General features: G+C 38.1%; 1 protein-coding gene across 2 annotated transcripts in view; it reads right to left on the bottom strand.

Annotated features, from left to right (window-relative positions):
* Window positions 1–15,583, bottom strand: part of crim1 (cysteine rich transmembrane BMP regulator 1 (chordin-like)) — a 285,572-nt gene that overhangs the window by 15,094 nt on the left and 254,895 nt on the right. For both annotated transcript variants that reach the window (XM_059025390.1, XM_034017044.3), the window contains 3 exons: window positions 13,401–13,622; window positions 4,264–4,458; window positions 3,020–3,142 (listed from right to left, as the gene is read on the bottom strand). In XM_059025390.1, coding sequence (XP_058881373.1) covers window positions 3,020–3,142; window positions 4,264–4,458; window positions 13,401–13,622 — 540 coding nt within the window. The remainder of the gene's footprint in view (window positions 1–3,019; window positions 3,143–4,263; window positions 4,459–13,400; window positions 13,623–15,583) is intronic.

Here is a 15,583-nt window from a genome sequence, read left to right as displayed (position 1 = left end):
ATATTCTAAAATGGCCTGGACACATTTGTTGGTACCCCTTAGAAAAGATAATAAATAATTGGATTATAGTGATATTTCAAACTAATTAGTTTCTTTAATTAGTATCACACATGTCTCCAATCTTGTAATCAGTCAATCAGCCTATTTAAATGGAGAAAAGTAGTCACTGTGCTGTTTGGTATCATTGTGTGCACCACACTGAACTGGACCCCAGAGAAAGCAAAGGAGAGAGTTGTCTGAGGAGATCAGAAAGAAAATAATAGACAAGCATGGTAAAGGTAAAGGCTACAAGACCATCTCCAAGCAGCTTGATGTTCCTGTGACAACAGTTGCAAATATTATTAAGAAGTTTAAGGTCCATGGAACTGTAGCCAACCTCCCTGGGCGCGGCCGCAAGAGGAAAATCGACCCCAGAGTGAACAGAAGGATAGTGCGAATGGTAGAAAAAGAACCAAGGATAACTGCCAAAGAGATACAAGCTGAACTCCAAGGTGAAGGTACGTCAGTTTCTGATCGCACCATCCGTCGCTTTTTGAGCGAAAGTGGGCTCCATGGAAGAAGACCCAGGAGGACTCCACTTTTGACAGAAAAACATAAAAAAGCCAGACTGGAATTTGCTAAAATGCATATTGACAAGCCACAATCCTTCTGGGAGAATGTCCTTTGGACAGATGAGTCAAAACTGGAGTTTTTTGGCAACTCACATCAGCTCTATGTTCACAGATGAAAAAATGAAGCTTTCAAAGAAAAGAACACCATACCTACAGTGAAACATGGAGGAGGCTCGGTTATGTTTTGGGGCTGCTTTGCTGCGCCTGGCACAGGGTGCCTTGAATCTGTGCAGGGCACAATGAAATCTCAAGACTATCAAGGCATTCTGGAGCAAAACGTACTGCCCAGTGTCAGAAAGCTCTGTCTCAGTCGCAGGTCATGGGTCCTCCAACAGGATAATGACCCAAAACACACAGCTAAAAGCACCCAAGAATGGATAAGAACAAAACATTGGACTATTCTGAAGTGGCCTTCTATGAGTCCTGATCTGAATCCTATCAAACATCTATGGAAAGAGCTGAAACTTGCAGTCTGGAGAAGGCACCCATCCAACCTGAGACAGCTGGAGCAGTTTGCTCAGGAAGAGTGGGCCAAACTACCTGTTAACAGGTGCAGAAGTCTCTTGAGAGCTACAGAAAACGTTTGATTGCAGTGATTGCCTCTAAAGGTTGTGCAACAAAATATTAGGTTAGCGGTCCCATCATTTTTGTCCATGCCATTTTCATTTGTTTTCTTATTTAAAATATTATGTTGAAGAAAAAATCAAAAGCAAAGTCTGATTTCTATTAAATATGGAATAAACAATGGAGGATGCCAATTACTTTTGTCAGTTTCAAGTTATTTCAGAGAAAATTGTGCATTCTTCGTTTTTTGTGGAGGGGTTCCAACAAATTTGAGCACGTCTGTATATTTGGATAAAATTCACTAGATGTGATTGAAAAATGACAAACTCTGTTTTAGAGACGGTGCAGTGATTTTTATTGTGTTGATTAACAATTGACATCACGAAGATGCTGCAAAATGATCTGTCGCTCTTGGGCAGGTGTTGTGACTCTTTGTCTCCCAGTTCGTGGCCTGTCATTGACAGAGTGTGTCTGGTTATACTGTCTCACCAGGTTTGAAATTGCTGACTGTGAGACGGCAAGCCACATTACGCTGCCCTAGTCCAGCCTCCAACATGCCAATTGCACGAAGGCGCTGCTCTCTTGACAGACATGGCATATTGTTTTTTTTCTGTGATTTTCTTTATTGCTTTTATTCAAGCTTGCAATTCAACAGCTGAAATCACTCCATATCAAGTGTCCAATCATCTGTCTCACTAATTAGGTGATTAAGTGCATATGCTTGTCAGAGACACTCAAGCGTGTCATGGTCAAGATGAATGATCACGTGATTAAAAAGAAACCAAAAACATTTCATCAATGTCCATCATTTATATACCTTATTTTTTTCGAAAATAAATGTGTTATAATAGTGATAAGTTTCTTTTGATGCTCGGTATATTTTTTAACATTAGCTGTGCCCTCCTCCCAATCCTCAAATTCTTCCCCAAGCAGAAGGAAAAACTGTCAAAGTATTTCAGTGATGGCTATGCTGGCCATACAAAAACTGGCACAATTTCATCAATCTTGCCACCATAAACTGGACTTCAGATTGTGATGGTATCAGTGAACAGCCAAGAGAAACACATACAAAATGAGCAGTGTCCTATTGAAGGCCAGATTTTAACCCCAGAGAATATGTTTTCATTGTGCAAGACAGCCTTCCACAGCATAACCTTCATCTTTGACTCCTTGACTGGATCAGGTGATTTGTCATAGAATGACCTGATAATAGCTTTTAAACATCTTACTAATACACCCTTGAATCAATGGTAATCATTTGAAGAAATAAGTAAGGACCTGGTTGGAACAAGGTCCTAGTTTGTTTTGTAACACCTTCACTTGGTTTCACACATGTAATGTGTTAACAGGTAAAACCCCTTTGCTTTAGTGTTTTCTTTAGACTGAAGAGATTTAAATCTTTTGTCCTAATAGATCGTACTATTTCTGGGATTAGATGAGTTGTCCTTCTCTGTAACTTGTAGTGCACTGACCAGAACTAAACACATTATGTCAATGCTTACAACACCAGCATTACATGTATGAAATACTTGTCTTATTAACAGAAATGCTTGCGTCACTTTCCTGCTTCTTGGCAATATTCAATCAAACTTTCCCAGGTTGCAGTATGTAGTTTAAATTTAAGTTGTTATTGACATGAGTTACTGCCTTTTTCCGGGACTTGTATGTCTGTTTGATTGAATAGCACCACAGAACAGGGAGAAACATTGGTCATAAAGCCAACAACATATCAGAAACCCAAAGTATGGCAGACAGGCATTTATCAGAAGTTGATGTAACCCATAACCCCACAGGCAGCCATGTCAACTACTCTTGCATCTGTTTAGTCATCGACAAGCTCTTACCTCTGAACTGTGGTAAGATCTCATTCTCATTGCCTGTTGGCCAAAAGGGCTCATGAAATTCGACTTCTCCTCTCCGGTCGGTCTTCTCAATGGGAATGTTGGTGGGTTCAGGCACGTACATCTCTGTAGGGAAGATTTAAAAATACACTATTGAATTTTAATAAACATTTGGTGAACTCTGTAATTGTTTGGCACTGTAAACATTGTATAAACACTTTGTTTAGAGAGAGGAAGTGATGATGTACTGCAGTGTTTTTTTTCTGTTTGTTTTTTTTTTTTAAACTTTTTTCAAGAGCTAGGCTGTAATTATATAGACAATAATATTTTATTATTATGGGGTGAAAATATTAATACTAACTCAAAAGCACTGTAACCATTCACCCTGCAAAACAAGTAAGAAGTGCCACATCTCCCTAAGAGTGGTAATAGTATGTAGTATTTCTTACATTCACTAGGAACAGAGTATTGCAAGAGGACAGTTTGGTTACATGTGTTGACTGAAACAGAAGAATACATTAGTTAAGATTACTTTGATATTTCACACCCAGAACAAGTTTCCCAGTAGATCTAAACCTGTAAACCTGCTTGTGATAGGGCGTGTGCGTAATCCGCTGACAAATGGACAGGACACAGGAGTACAGTTGAAAAGCTGCTCTAGCACTCATGCTTTATTATTAGTCTTTTTGAGCAGCACTCAAAACAGGCCGGTATCAACAGTGGTAACGGCTGGGGGTCAATACATGGTTGTGTAAAAGGAACAGAAATACAAAAGTGTAAGAGAAAATACTGTGCAAAAACAACTAAAAATAAATGGTTGCTGTCAATACAGCATGTGCTGACCTCACTATTACCAGAGATACAGCTCCCTCCCTCCTATACTTATGGGCTCTAACAATCCCGAAACGAATCCCTGTCCCTGAGGAAAACAATAAATTCTGATCCCGATTCCACACACGATGGTCAGTTATTTGGCTCTTCTTTTAATTTTGTTCCAGTACCGTGGGCTGGGTAGCACGTCACAAGCAGAGCATCTGGCTCTCTCCTGCAGATACCTGGATGCAAGCGAGAAGCCAGTAAAGGTACACTGTCCCTGTTACACTGCTTTATTGAAGACCTCATTGGGCTGAATAGCACTTGCAGAATTAAAAAATATCATAAGGTTTAGAAATCTACAAAAAGGCTTGTTCTGTTTTAGGAAATATCCTCCACTATCTCAGCAGTGAATGTCTTTTTGATGTGCTTACCTGAACACATAGGGCAGCAACTCCCCTCCACATTTACTGGTTCCACACAGGGTAATGCGGGGCAGCTAACAGTGGAGCAAAGGGTCTGACCCTGCAAGCAGTAGCAATGAGTGCAGCTATCGATGTCCCACCGCTCCTCATCTGCGTAAGTCTTCCCGTTGAAATGGCACACTGCTTTCTTTGGTACAGTATCCTCTGTGAAATAAAACAATCATGAATTAAAAGTTCTTACTTAAAGATCAGTTACAGTTAAGATGAGTTAGACCCTGTAAACCTAATGTGGTCTTCGAGGTGCACTTTACAGTTTTAGCATTCCGAACTCTGTTTTTTTTATTATTGATTTATTACCAGTTAAGTAATTTGAACTAAAATCAGATGTATTATAAGCTACTAACTGCATTTAGTATGTTATCAGTATTTATTTACTTTATTTCTTGAACTGGTTTTGGTTTAATATTAGTATATTTTGTACTGGTCACTACTTTTTACTTTTAACAGCATTTCTTGTTTTGCTTTCCAACCCCTTCGCCCAGTAAAAAAAATACTTTAAAGTAATTAAGACACTGTGAAACGAAGGTGTCAAATTTTCAATTCCACCAATGTCTTCCCGTGTCACATACTGCAGTTTAATACATCCACAGGGGTGGTACAGAGACAAGAAAATCAAGTGGCTTTTCCCAAGGTTACCGGTAATCAGTAATGTAATGGCTGACTTAAAACCTGCAGTACTAGCAAAAAGGCTGTATTACCATAATTAGGAGGCCAAACTGCCAAACTATTTTCTTTTGAAAGCAATATATATATATATATATATATATATATATATATATATATATATATATATATATATATATATATATATATATATAATTTTGAAAGCAATCCTAATTGCTTCGTTCTTTCAAATAGTATTTTTCCATACATGATGTGACCTCTGTGAGGCAAACCTCTGCACTTTAGAATCACTAGAGGGTGCAAGAACACCTCTCGGTGAATTTCAATATTACCTCATTTTCTGAGAGGCCACCTTGTCTCTTAGGCAGAAGTGAAAAGCTGTAGATTAACAACTACATTAAAGGACTTTATAGAACCACAAGGAGAGATGAGGAAAAAATCAATTTGCTGTTTGTTTGTTTCCATCGCCTGCCAGGGTTCCTTGTTGTTTACAGCTGTGGTAGTTCCTACTGACAAGTGCACCTATGTAATAGAAAACACTTCTGGTAGGAAAATCTTGTTTTGAGGACAAATAAAACCTAAGGGCTGCTCAGAAAGTTTTTCAGCTATGCTTATTTTAACATGAGGTTTGCCATTTTTGACATGAAGAGAGTCAAATTGTCCAATGCAGAAATGTAAAGGGAGTTTTAGGTTACAGGAGGACTATTGCTGTCAACATCTTGACTCAAAGTGACATCTTGTTAAAAAGAGAGGTTGCATAGGCAACCCTGTCTTCATTAGAAGTAACAGTGAGTAAAAAGAACTTTTAAAACTCCCCCAACTACTCGAATAGAGAAGAAGCAATGTGTCAGAACTATTTACCAAGATTAGTGTCAAGTGCCAACAAATACAAAATGTATTACAAAATACAATACTCCTGTTATTATGACAGCCTTCGGAAAAACAACATGGATTTTAATAAGAAAAGTTAAGGAGGCTGTGTGGTCCAGTGGTTAAAGAAAAGGGCTTGTAACCAGGAGGTCCCCGGTTCAAATCCCACCTCAGCCACTGACTCACTGTGCTCCGTCTTTCGGGTGAGACGTAGTTGTAAGTGACTCTGCAGCTGATGCATAGTTCACACACCCTTTTTTGGATAAAGGCGTCTGCTAAATAAACAAATAATAATAATAAATGTCAAAGTAAAGGACAGTTAAAGTGTAAAGGTTGGCACAATACCTGACTGATTGATACTCTTAAATAGAAAAGTGGATATTATTTAGTAATATACAGCACATAGAAGACTGAGACCTCCAACAGTAGACCTTGTATGCAACATGGGAATGTGAACACATATGTTTCTCTCATATCAAAAGTGTTTGTATCTGTTATCAACATATCTACATTTATTGCAGAAACAAAGAAAACTAAATAGATGTGTTGCCTAGTTTGCTTCAGATTACATAGATTTTACACCCTAGTTCAGAATAAGCCCCAACCCTGTAGGAATTCAGAAAATTAAGGTATTATGGCAGCTGACTCAGCACATACCTGGTGAAGTATGTTTGAACAAGGCAAATCAAATCTGTATACAAGACACACAACACCAAAGGATAAAACAGTCTCAAGCCACAGTACACAGAAATAGCCCACACAAGAACGGTAATTAATTCAAAACCGTAGTAAAAAACTTTAATAAAATAGTAATAATGTACTTGTGAATTTACCTGCAAATGGATGATAGTTGTTGTGCTTTGAAATACCTTTACACATGCATTATTACTTAAGTTACTGCCTGCCAACAGTGTAAAAAGCCATTATGACAGGACAAGGGACTTCAAAGCTATACAGCAGCATATACTACTTTCTGTATCAGAATCCTGTACTGCAGCAGAATTGTAACGGTCGACTCAGCTAGGTCTGAATCTATGGTTCAGTAATTTGTTCTTTCATAAATATGATCTAACAAGGGCTAATGAGGTGAAATGTTTTTGACGTCTCAAGAGGATTTATTCTTGTTCTTGAATGCTTCTTGGATTTCAGCTGCACGGGGGTCTTAAATGTGCTTGCATGTGTGTATAGCTGTTTTTTTGTCGTTGTTGCTTTTCTAATACTACTATGGATGTAGTCACTATTACTGGAAATTCAGGGTCTTTAATTTTGTCTTGAGAGGGATAGGTTAGTCAAAACAATCAGGTTATATTTCCCTTTATCCATTTCTGCTTATTGTGAACCTCTGTGTGTCTAAAATGTGCATTCTTGTGTAAGCACAAAACACCATCAGCTTGTCATAAACCTGGGATAATACCGTTTCTGAAAACAGCCGCCCATCAAAAAGAAAACCCGTTAACTGTACTTACAATAAGACCAGCTGTGAACATTCCAGCTAGATACAGACTACTTTTTGTTTTTTAGATGCCTTTGAATCACATTTTAAATAGACTAGCAAGATTCTCTAAAACAAACCTCAACCAATTATTGTTGCTACATGCATACAAAAACAACAGCTAAAATATTAAAAAGATAACAAGGGGGGAATTTCATCCTCCATCCCTGCAAAATTAAAATAAAAAATGCTAAGAATTTCCTGCACATTGCACCTGTTTATTATTAAATTCTCCAAGTATTTTCTCTGTAGATTCAGCTCAAAACAGAATTCATGGAAATGCTGTTTAAACCACTTTATGGCGATGAAACAGTTCTGTGAAGAAAATAATTGTATTAATAATAAAGCAAGTTTAGACAACTTGCTGTAAAACTATAATGAAACTGCCAATGGTATCTTAGGGCTCCGTTACTGCCGTTTGTGTATATACGGCAGGTTTAAAGATCTATTTTTTTCTCAATTTTGTAACACTGTGTTCTTTATCAGCAATTGAACCTCTCAACTCTGAATCACCAATGCATTCACAGTAGAGCAAAAAACAGACCAAAGCCGTCGTGAGCCCCTTCCGGATGCCACTTTTAGGACAGCTGGACTTAAGACATTTACACACACAAAAAAGACTTAAGTCGCCTCAGTGTGGTTAGTGTAAGCAGGGTAATAGAGTGTTGCATGCAAGCAAGTGAACTTATAGCATTCTGTCAGGAAAATAATCTTCACCCATGATGTACAGCCAAATTATAAAGGGCTTTTCAGAAAGTTTGTATGGTAAAGAACATTAACTATTCCAAATAAAAGACACAATCACTTCAAGAAATTAAGGCAAATGTTTCTAACCCTATTCAAACTACATCCCACACCTTCAACACAGAGATCAATTTCTAAACTTCTTTTAGAATGTTATCTTGTATCATACTTACAACGTCATAAATGTGAAGCCCAGATAATTATCTTTGCAATGAAAGGAATGAGCTTCATATTTGTAATAGTAACTCTTATCTGAAATTTTACTTTTTAACAAAGACCTACATTTTTCAGTAATTCAGACACACCACAAAAAAGCCATTAGATGCATTTTAATTGAATATTAATGATAATATCAAATTTAGTATATATTGTAAGGCAGTGGGTTGTGTGAGACAGCAGGGAGGGGGTTAAAACCTCCCTGAAGAAAAAAAATGGCACCTTTTTGTATTTAATTGTTTTGCTTTTTAGTTAATTAGTTTTTGTTAATTGTTTTATTGTTTAGTTTAACTGTTTTATTATTTAATTATCCCCTGCACCTGGGCAGTAATTTAGAATTGGGACCAGGTGCAGGGTATTTAAGAGGAGCAGTCAGTCTGCTCAAGGCTGCTGAGTAGAAGGAAGCAGAAAAGAGATGCTCTGCTTCCGAGCAGTCATAAAAGAAGTAAGTGCTGTGTTAAACCTGTGTGGTTTTGGTTTGTGTTCTGTGGTGCCAGGTAAACGGCTTAGCCGTCCTGCAAGTTAGTCAGGGAATAACCTGTGTAGTAAGTACGAGTACGAGTAATTGGTGGAGGAATTGTGTGTGTTGTTGAGTGATTTTGATGTCACTACTGCGGTATTATGTATTTTATTTTTGAATGGCTCAGGATGCTAATACAGCCTTCATCCATGTATTATATATATATATATATATATATATATATATATATATAATGAAGCAGTACTTGGAAATTCTGGCCTGTGATTGGTTAAAACCTTACCACAGGAGCAAACATAGATTGACTATTGCCCTAACATCCTTACACTACCGGGCAATAGTCTCCCTCTGACATGTTATTGGTTCGCATTACTGTCAGTCCCGCCCCTTTTCAAAGGAATGCCCTTCATTCCCACTCCTCACAACAAGAGAAAATGGCTGAATGTGAAAAAAACTGCTGAACAGCAACTCTGTGACTTAACAGAAAATAAATTACAAAACATACTACAAAAGAAAGATGCTCCAAACACTAAAATGGTGATTAAAACGTCACTGTCACTAGTTTCTGACTTTCTGAAATTAAAACAAATTCAACTCGATGATGTAAACAAATATGATGGCAGGGATCTAAACTGTATTATGCAGACTATATTGTAGTCACAAGATCTATAGGAAGGTACTGTACACACCTGTTAACTTTTATGTTTTACTGTATTGTATTACAAAAACTTAGTTTATGCCAGCTGTTATATACATTATTTTACATTGCTTTACATTTCATACTGTGCGTTGCCAGAGAATAGTGTTGTATGCATTGAGCGTATAACGTATTTCAAGTTGGTTTATTTTTTCTGAACTTGTTCAGTATTTTATGTTACTTGTAATAAAATCAAAGTGAAAAATAAAGTTATGAATCTGATCAAAATGAGTCATATATACATGTCCACGTACATATACACCTATTGTGCTTCTATCCCATTGTATTCCCTCACTCCTGTTATGTGCATACTCTGGTTATGTGCATGACCTTACACCGGTCCATATATTATATATATATATGGAGGTTGTTCTTAATTCTGAAATGCCTGTAACTCTGAAAATGTGTTTTCAATGGTTTTAATAAATGTGTACACGTGCTATCTACACCCTCAATCTGAAGAACAATACAAGGATACAGCACAGTAATGCAATACTCATATTGTTATGGTCCTAAAGTCTTTGAAACATTACTATAAATGGAAAAGGGCTAAAATGGAAGAAACCATTTAAATCGTAACTGTAGCAAAAACAAAGATTTAAACAGATTTAAAGTTAACGTTGTGCTTAGAGTGCAAAGAAGAGCAACCAGGCATGTCATATGCAGACAGGCTTAAATAATTGAATCTATTCTGTCTCGAACAAAGAAGGCTACGCGGTGATCTGATTCAAGCATTCAAAATTCTAAAAGTTATTGACAATGTCGACCCAAGGGACTTTTTCAATCTGAAAAAAAAACAAGGACCAGGGATCACAAATGGAGATTAGATAAAGGGGCATTCAGAACAGAAAATAGGAGGTACTTTTTTACACAGAGAATTGTGAGAGTCTGGAATCAATTCCCCAGTAATGTTGTTGAAGCTGACACCCTGGGATCCTTCAAGAAGCTGCTTGATGAGATTCTGGGATCAATAAGCTACTGACAACCAAACGAGCAAGATGGGCCAAATGGCTTTCTTATGTTCTTATAAGCAGTGGAAGGGGCAAGGCAACACAAGCAACCACACACAGCCATCAACTGTTAATATACAACTCTCTGCAGATAACACAAGAGATGTCCATTATCATGATCCACAAGGTGGATGAGGTCTACTGCCATGCCAGTGTGTTGGGGGGTGGTGTATATCTGGGCACTGCTTATGCAGGTCTAGTAGGAGACAGATCCATAATAGTGGCACCAACATCACACTGTACCGCTATGAATTCCACCGCCATGATCAATGTCTAGTGTGGCATCCACATGTTTGATGTGCATCAGTTTGTTGGGTGCAGGGTAGTGAACTGCATGCAGGGTAAAATGAGGGGAAGTGTATATGTATGGTAAATCATGAGACACAGGTGCATGACAGTAGGATTACCAATAGTGCTGTAATATGAATCTATGTCCTAGCATAACTTTCTGTTGTATGGAATTGCGGATGATTACAAGGGAGGAAGGGGTGATGGGCCGGCATTAGCATTTATAGTAACATGGATGGGGGGAATGGGAGCACTTTAAGAACAGGACACCCATGTGACAGATGTATGACACAATGATATTGTCACCTGCAAAAATGGAAGTGTATGAGATACACTGTTATGAAACTGTGTTTACATGGGCGAGTGGAATGTGCTGTGTCATGTCAGTTTGAGAGGGCAGCACCAACAACACGGATCAACCAAGAGGTATCCACTGTCATACTGGATGAGCAACAGAATATAGTTTAATGGGAGGGATGGCCTCACCGTCACAGTTGGGCTGTATTCGTTGTGCTGTAATACCAGTATGTTCTGTATTTTCCAGTGTTTTGGGACTGTGTTGGCAGACAACACACACATGCGTTCTGTAAATATCGTTCCTTATGTAGTGCGGATGGATGTCTCTTGTGTTATCTGCAGAGAGTTGTATGTTGTTCGTCTTAACTGATGATGGCTGTCTGTTGTTGCATGTGTTGCCTTACCCCTTCCACTGCCTGTAAGGGGTTGGGAGGGAATGCACAGTTAGGGTTAAAAACCCTAACATCGCATTTCCCTACTTTTGTCATTTTAATATCAACCCAAACTGATGCATTAACAAAGTTTTTTGCAAATTTCCTTCCTTTTTTGAGAATATATTTAAAGCTAGGTGGCCTGTATATTCTATTACAGAGTGCAACAATAAAACTGACTATTTGTAAAGTGCAGGCAAAATTGCCACACACACACACACACAACAGAGAGAGAAATAATATGTTAATTATTCATGTTCAAATCTTCTTTTGTTTCTTCTTCATTAAAAGATAGTTAAGATTGTAACAGAGTTAATAATGCCCCTGTTATATTTCATGTATGTATTTGTCACTTGTATGTTTTTTTTATAATTGTACACTTTGATGTCATTAGTGCATGCTTTTTTTATATATTGTCGACTAGCACTTTGTAATTGATTTATCACTTTCTAGTAGCTCCTCCACTCAGTTATTGATAGTTTTACCCACCTGTGTGTGGCGAGTTTGCCTGCGCGTATGGAGGAGCGAGATTTTGACACTTAACTTTTTGGGAGAGAGCTAATAAAAAGACGGTTTTAACCTCTATTAAAATCAGCCCTGGTGTCCTACCTTTTCTGCACCGCCGCTGGAAACCCAGCACACAGTCGCTACATTGCTGTCAGAAGTGGAAGCGAGGCAGGAACCTCGACATGCACTTGGAAACTGGCAGGGGAGAGTGTAGAAATGCAAAACTAGACTTGCCCGAATAATTGTCATAGGCAAAACTAGATTGGCCCAGCATCAATGCTGAAGCTTTGGATGAAACTAGACTTGCCCAAATTAATTGCATGGGTGAACCAGATTCGCCCAGCACAGGGCTAGCCCTGAAATTCAGTGAAAAATGTTGAAAAAACAGGTTTCGCGAAGTCGTGTTTTTCAAGTTCTGGGCCAATCTAGATTCGCCTGATTGGACGCGGGCGAGTGCTGAAAAAAAGTGGTAACTACGGGATTCGCCCAGAAGCCCTTGGCGAAACTAGATTGGCCCGGGCAAAACTAGACTCGCCAGACCACCAGGTTACACCCTTAACACATATATTAGGGCTGTCAAGAGATTAAAACAAATAATCTTAATTAATCTTGGTTTTAATCGCATATTTAATCGATACAATTACTGCATCCGTCTCATTCGTTTGTTTTACTACTGATGTTGTTATTATTATTATTATTATTATTATTATTATTATTTTAAAGTTGTTCTTATTACCTATATGGTCTTGGACCTTCTTATCTTCAAAATCTGCTGACCCCATATGTCCCGGGTCATTCCCTGAGATCGGAAAATGGTAATCTTCTGGCAGTCTTCGACAGTCAAAATTCGTTTGAACTCTGTCGGATGCAGTCTCTCTCATATATGTATATATGTATGTGAAATTTGTATCATTATTATTATTATTATTATTATTATTAGTAGTAGTAGTATTATTATTATCATCATACAAAAAAACAGACCAGCATAAAAAAAACTGTTGTCCCATTTCTGAATTAATATAGTTGCTCCTTCTTTATAGTTTTATGACATTCACATATTGCCATCATCTATCAGTTTTTCAAGTATAGTACTTTTTTTTAACTGAACTCTCTTCTGTGGATGACCTTACAAAAAAGTATAAGAGCGTGATATACATATTATGGTCCTGATAGGCTACTTTGTATGAAATGTAATAAGATGAAACAATTTAACGGTAGATTATTTATTAACAATCTTAAATGAGATATGGGAGCATGTAATGTACTACAAGCTGCTGTTTAATGTGTATCATTTGTATCGCTATGCACACCTCTATTATGATATGCTGTATCAAGTGAAGGTATACACAATGAATCGTTACACCCTTAGTGAGGCTTGTGTTTCTCTGTGGACAGCAACATCCGCTCACCCTAATATCTAAAGAGGACTTACCGAGACAATAGGGGCAGCACTGGCCTTTCCTCAGAACAGGCCGAGCACAAGCCACTGGAGGGCAGGACTCTGAGAAGCAGCTTATTGCCCCTTCCTGGCAGACACAGCTGGTGCACACGTTGGGCTTCCATGACTCGGCCGCCAGGAAGATGTCCCCTTCCTCATTCTTGCAGTAGCCTGGCATGCTCTCGTTGCTAGGTGACAAGGGCAGGAAGGGCTCGTCTGAAATCAAGAGGTTTGAAATAAATAGGAAAATTGTTCTCTGAAAGTTTTGTGGTATTTTTTATCAGTGGGGAGGAGGGAGGGGGGCAGGGCAGGGGAGGGAGGAAGGAAGGAAAGAAAAACCAATTCAGCGAAAGCCATTGCCCAGCCTGAATTAAGGTGACCTATTTTGTGTATACCTTTTTGTTTTGGCCCTTGTGCTGCAGCTTCTGTCTCTGGGTCTGCTTTCTTGCCACAGACCAGCCTTGACCAACGCTGTCCTGCTACAGTTCCTTTTCTAGATTACAAAGTACTTCTGCAGTCCATTTGGAAGCTTTGTACAGGGAATACTTCTGCTATCTATTAGTCGTGCTTTTTGAAATGCTTGCATCCAACCACGGTACCCCTTTAAGGGGTCTACTCTGGTTACATTGTTTAAATTAATAAATCAGCCTGACTGGGAATCTCCATGGTTACCAACTTTTTTTTTCTTAGGCGGCTACTGCCACTGAAATATAAAGTTAAATGATCAAATAAGTTGTGGTTGGTGGAATCTTTTTTCATGGGGTGCTTTAGTAAACCTACTACAAGTTTGCTTTGAATGTTAAGTGTCAAAAGATCTTTAGTTTCACTTTGTATTTGGACAAACACATAATGTCACTGATAACAAGTATATGGCTGTGGGATCAGATTAATTCATCCTGTAGCCAGGAATTGGCTTCAGACTAAACTACATTTTCTTGTTAATTTTCAAAACCTCTATGGATAACAAACCAGAAGTGTTTTCTCATAAACTAAATATTTAGGCTGCCACCTCGATGACTCATTAGGGCCCGATTCACACTGTTTGTTGGTGTTAGTACCATTTCTGACTTAATAGCAGTGCTAATATCCTTCTTCAGCAAATAATCTAACCCACAAAGGTCAGCCTGAGTTTTTGAATTTGTGTTTTAATTTGGCTTTTTTTAAATAGCGCTTTGTGAATGCATTTGGGGTGTTCCTGTGTTAATTAGATAATCTGTTTTTAACAGTGTATGTTATTTCCTATTACAATGATTATAATTATTAAGAGTTATACACCAAAACACTACATATTCCTTTATATGAATATCCTATAGGAATCTTGCAAGCCACACAAACAAATCCGATTTAAATGTTTGGTCTGGATATTAGATCGGCCTGTCACATAAATGGTTCTGTTTATGTTGCAGTGAGAGATTCGTTTGGTAATGTTTGAAACAATGACCAAACAATTTAGGGATTTGTGGATGATCTATTTATGGATTAGCTTGTTAAATTGGTTACGCATGTAAAACAATACAAAGTGGTATGATGATATAAAGATGCTACATTAAGATGCCCAGTACATCATTTATAAAAAATGTACTTCATATAGCTACAGTGGTAAAATGATTAAAACTTTATATAACAGGAAGGGTTATATAACATATATAACAGGAATGCGCACCCACCCAATGTATAAATATGAATTCAGAAAAAGCTTGTATTACATAGCCTATTTAAATAAATCTAGAGATACTTTTACAGTGCATGCCATTAGTGATTGTCCGAGGACCGTTTGCCTTTTCTGTTCTCCCAATTCCGTCAATGCTTTCCATGTTCATAGTTGATTGGAATTTTATTTCCAGAGGGGTTAAATAAGGCTGTGTTCACACTGGGTCCATTTAGAGGGTTTGGTCCGCACTCGATATGGATACAGTTTGGTACGTTTGGTGTGAAGTGTGAACAAACGAACCGCACCGAGTCCATCTAAAGATGTGGTCTCAGTCTGAGTCTGCTTCGCTTGCTAAACCTCAAAGTGAACAACTACTGGACTCGGCCCTTTTGCACATAGGAAACAATCTATGCAAGGTAACCTGACTAGGAAGTAAACATTTCACGATTGAGGAAACAAGTAGAGCAAAAAACAAAAAATGTCTTGGGGAACTACATTAGGGTTACCAGACATTCGGGGAAAATTG

The sequence above is a fragment of the Acipenser ruthenus genome, chromosome 6 (genome assembly GCF_902713425.1).
Source record: "Acipenser ruthenus chromosome 6, fAciRut3.2 maternal haplotype, whole genome shotgun sequence".
In the NCBI taxonomy this organism is placed as follows: Eukaryota; Metazoa; Chordata; class Actinopteri; order Acipenseriformes; family Acipenseridae; genus Acipenser; species Acipenser ruthenus.
Note: the sequence above shows the minus strand (reverse complement) of the source record. Positions and strands in the feature narration are given on the sequence as shown.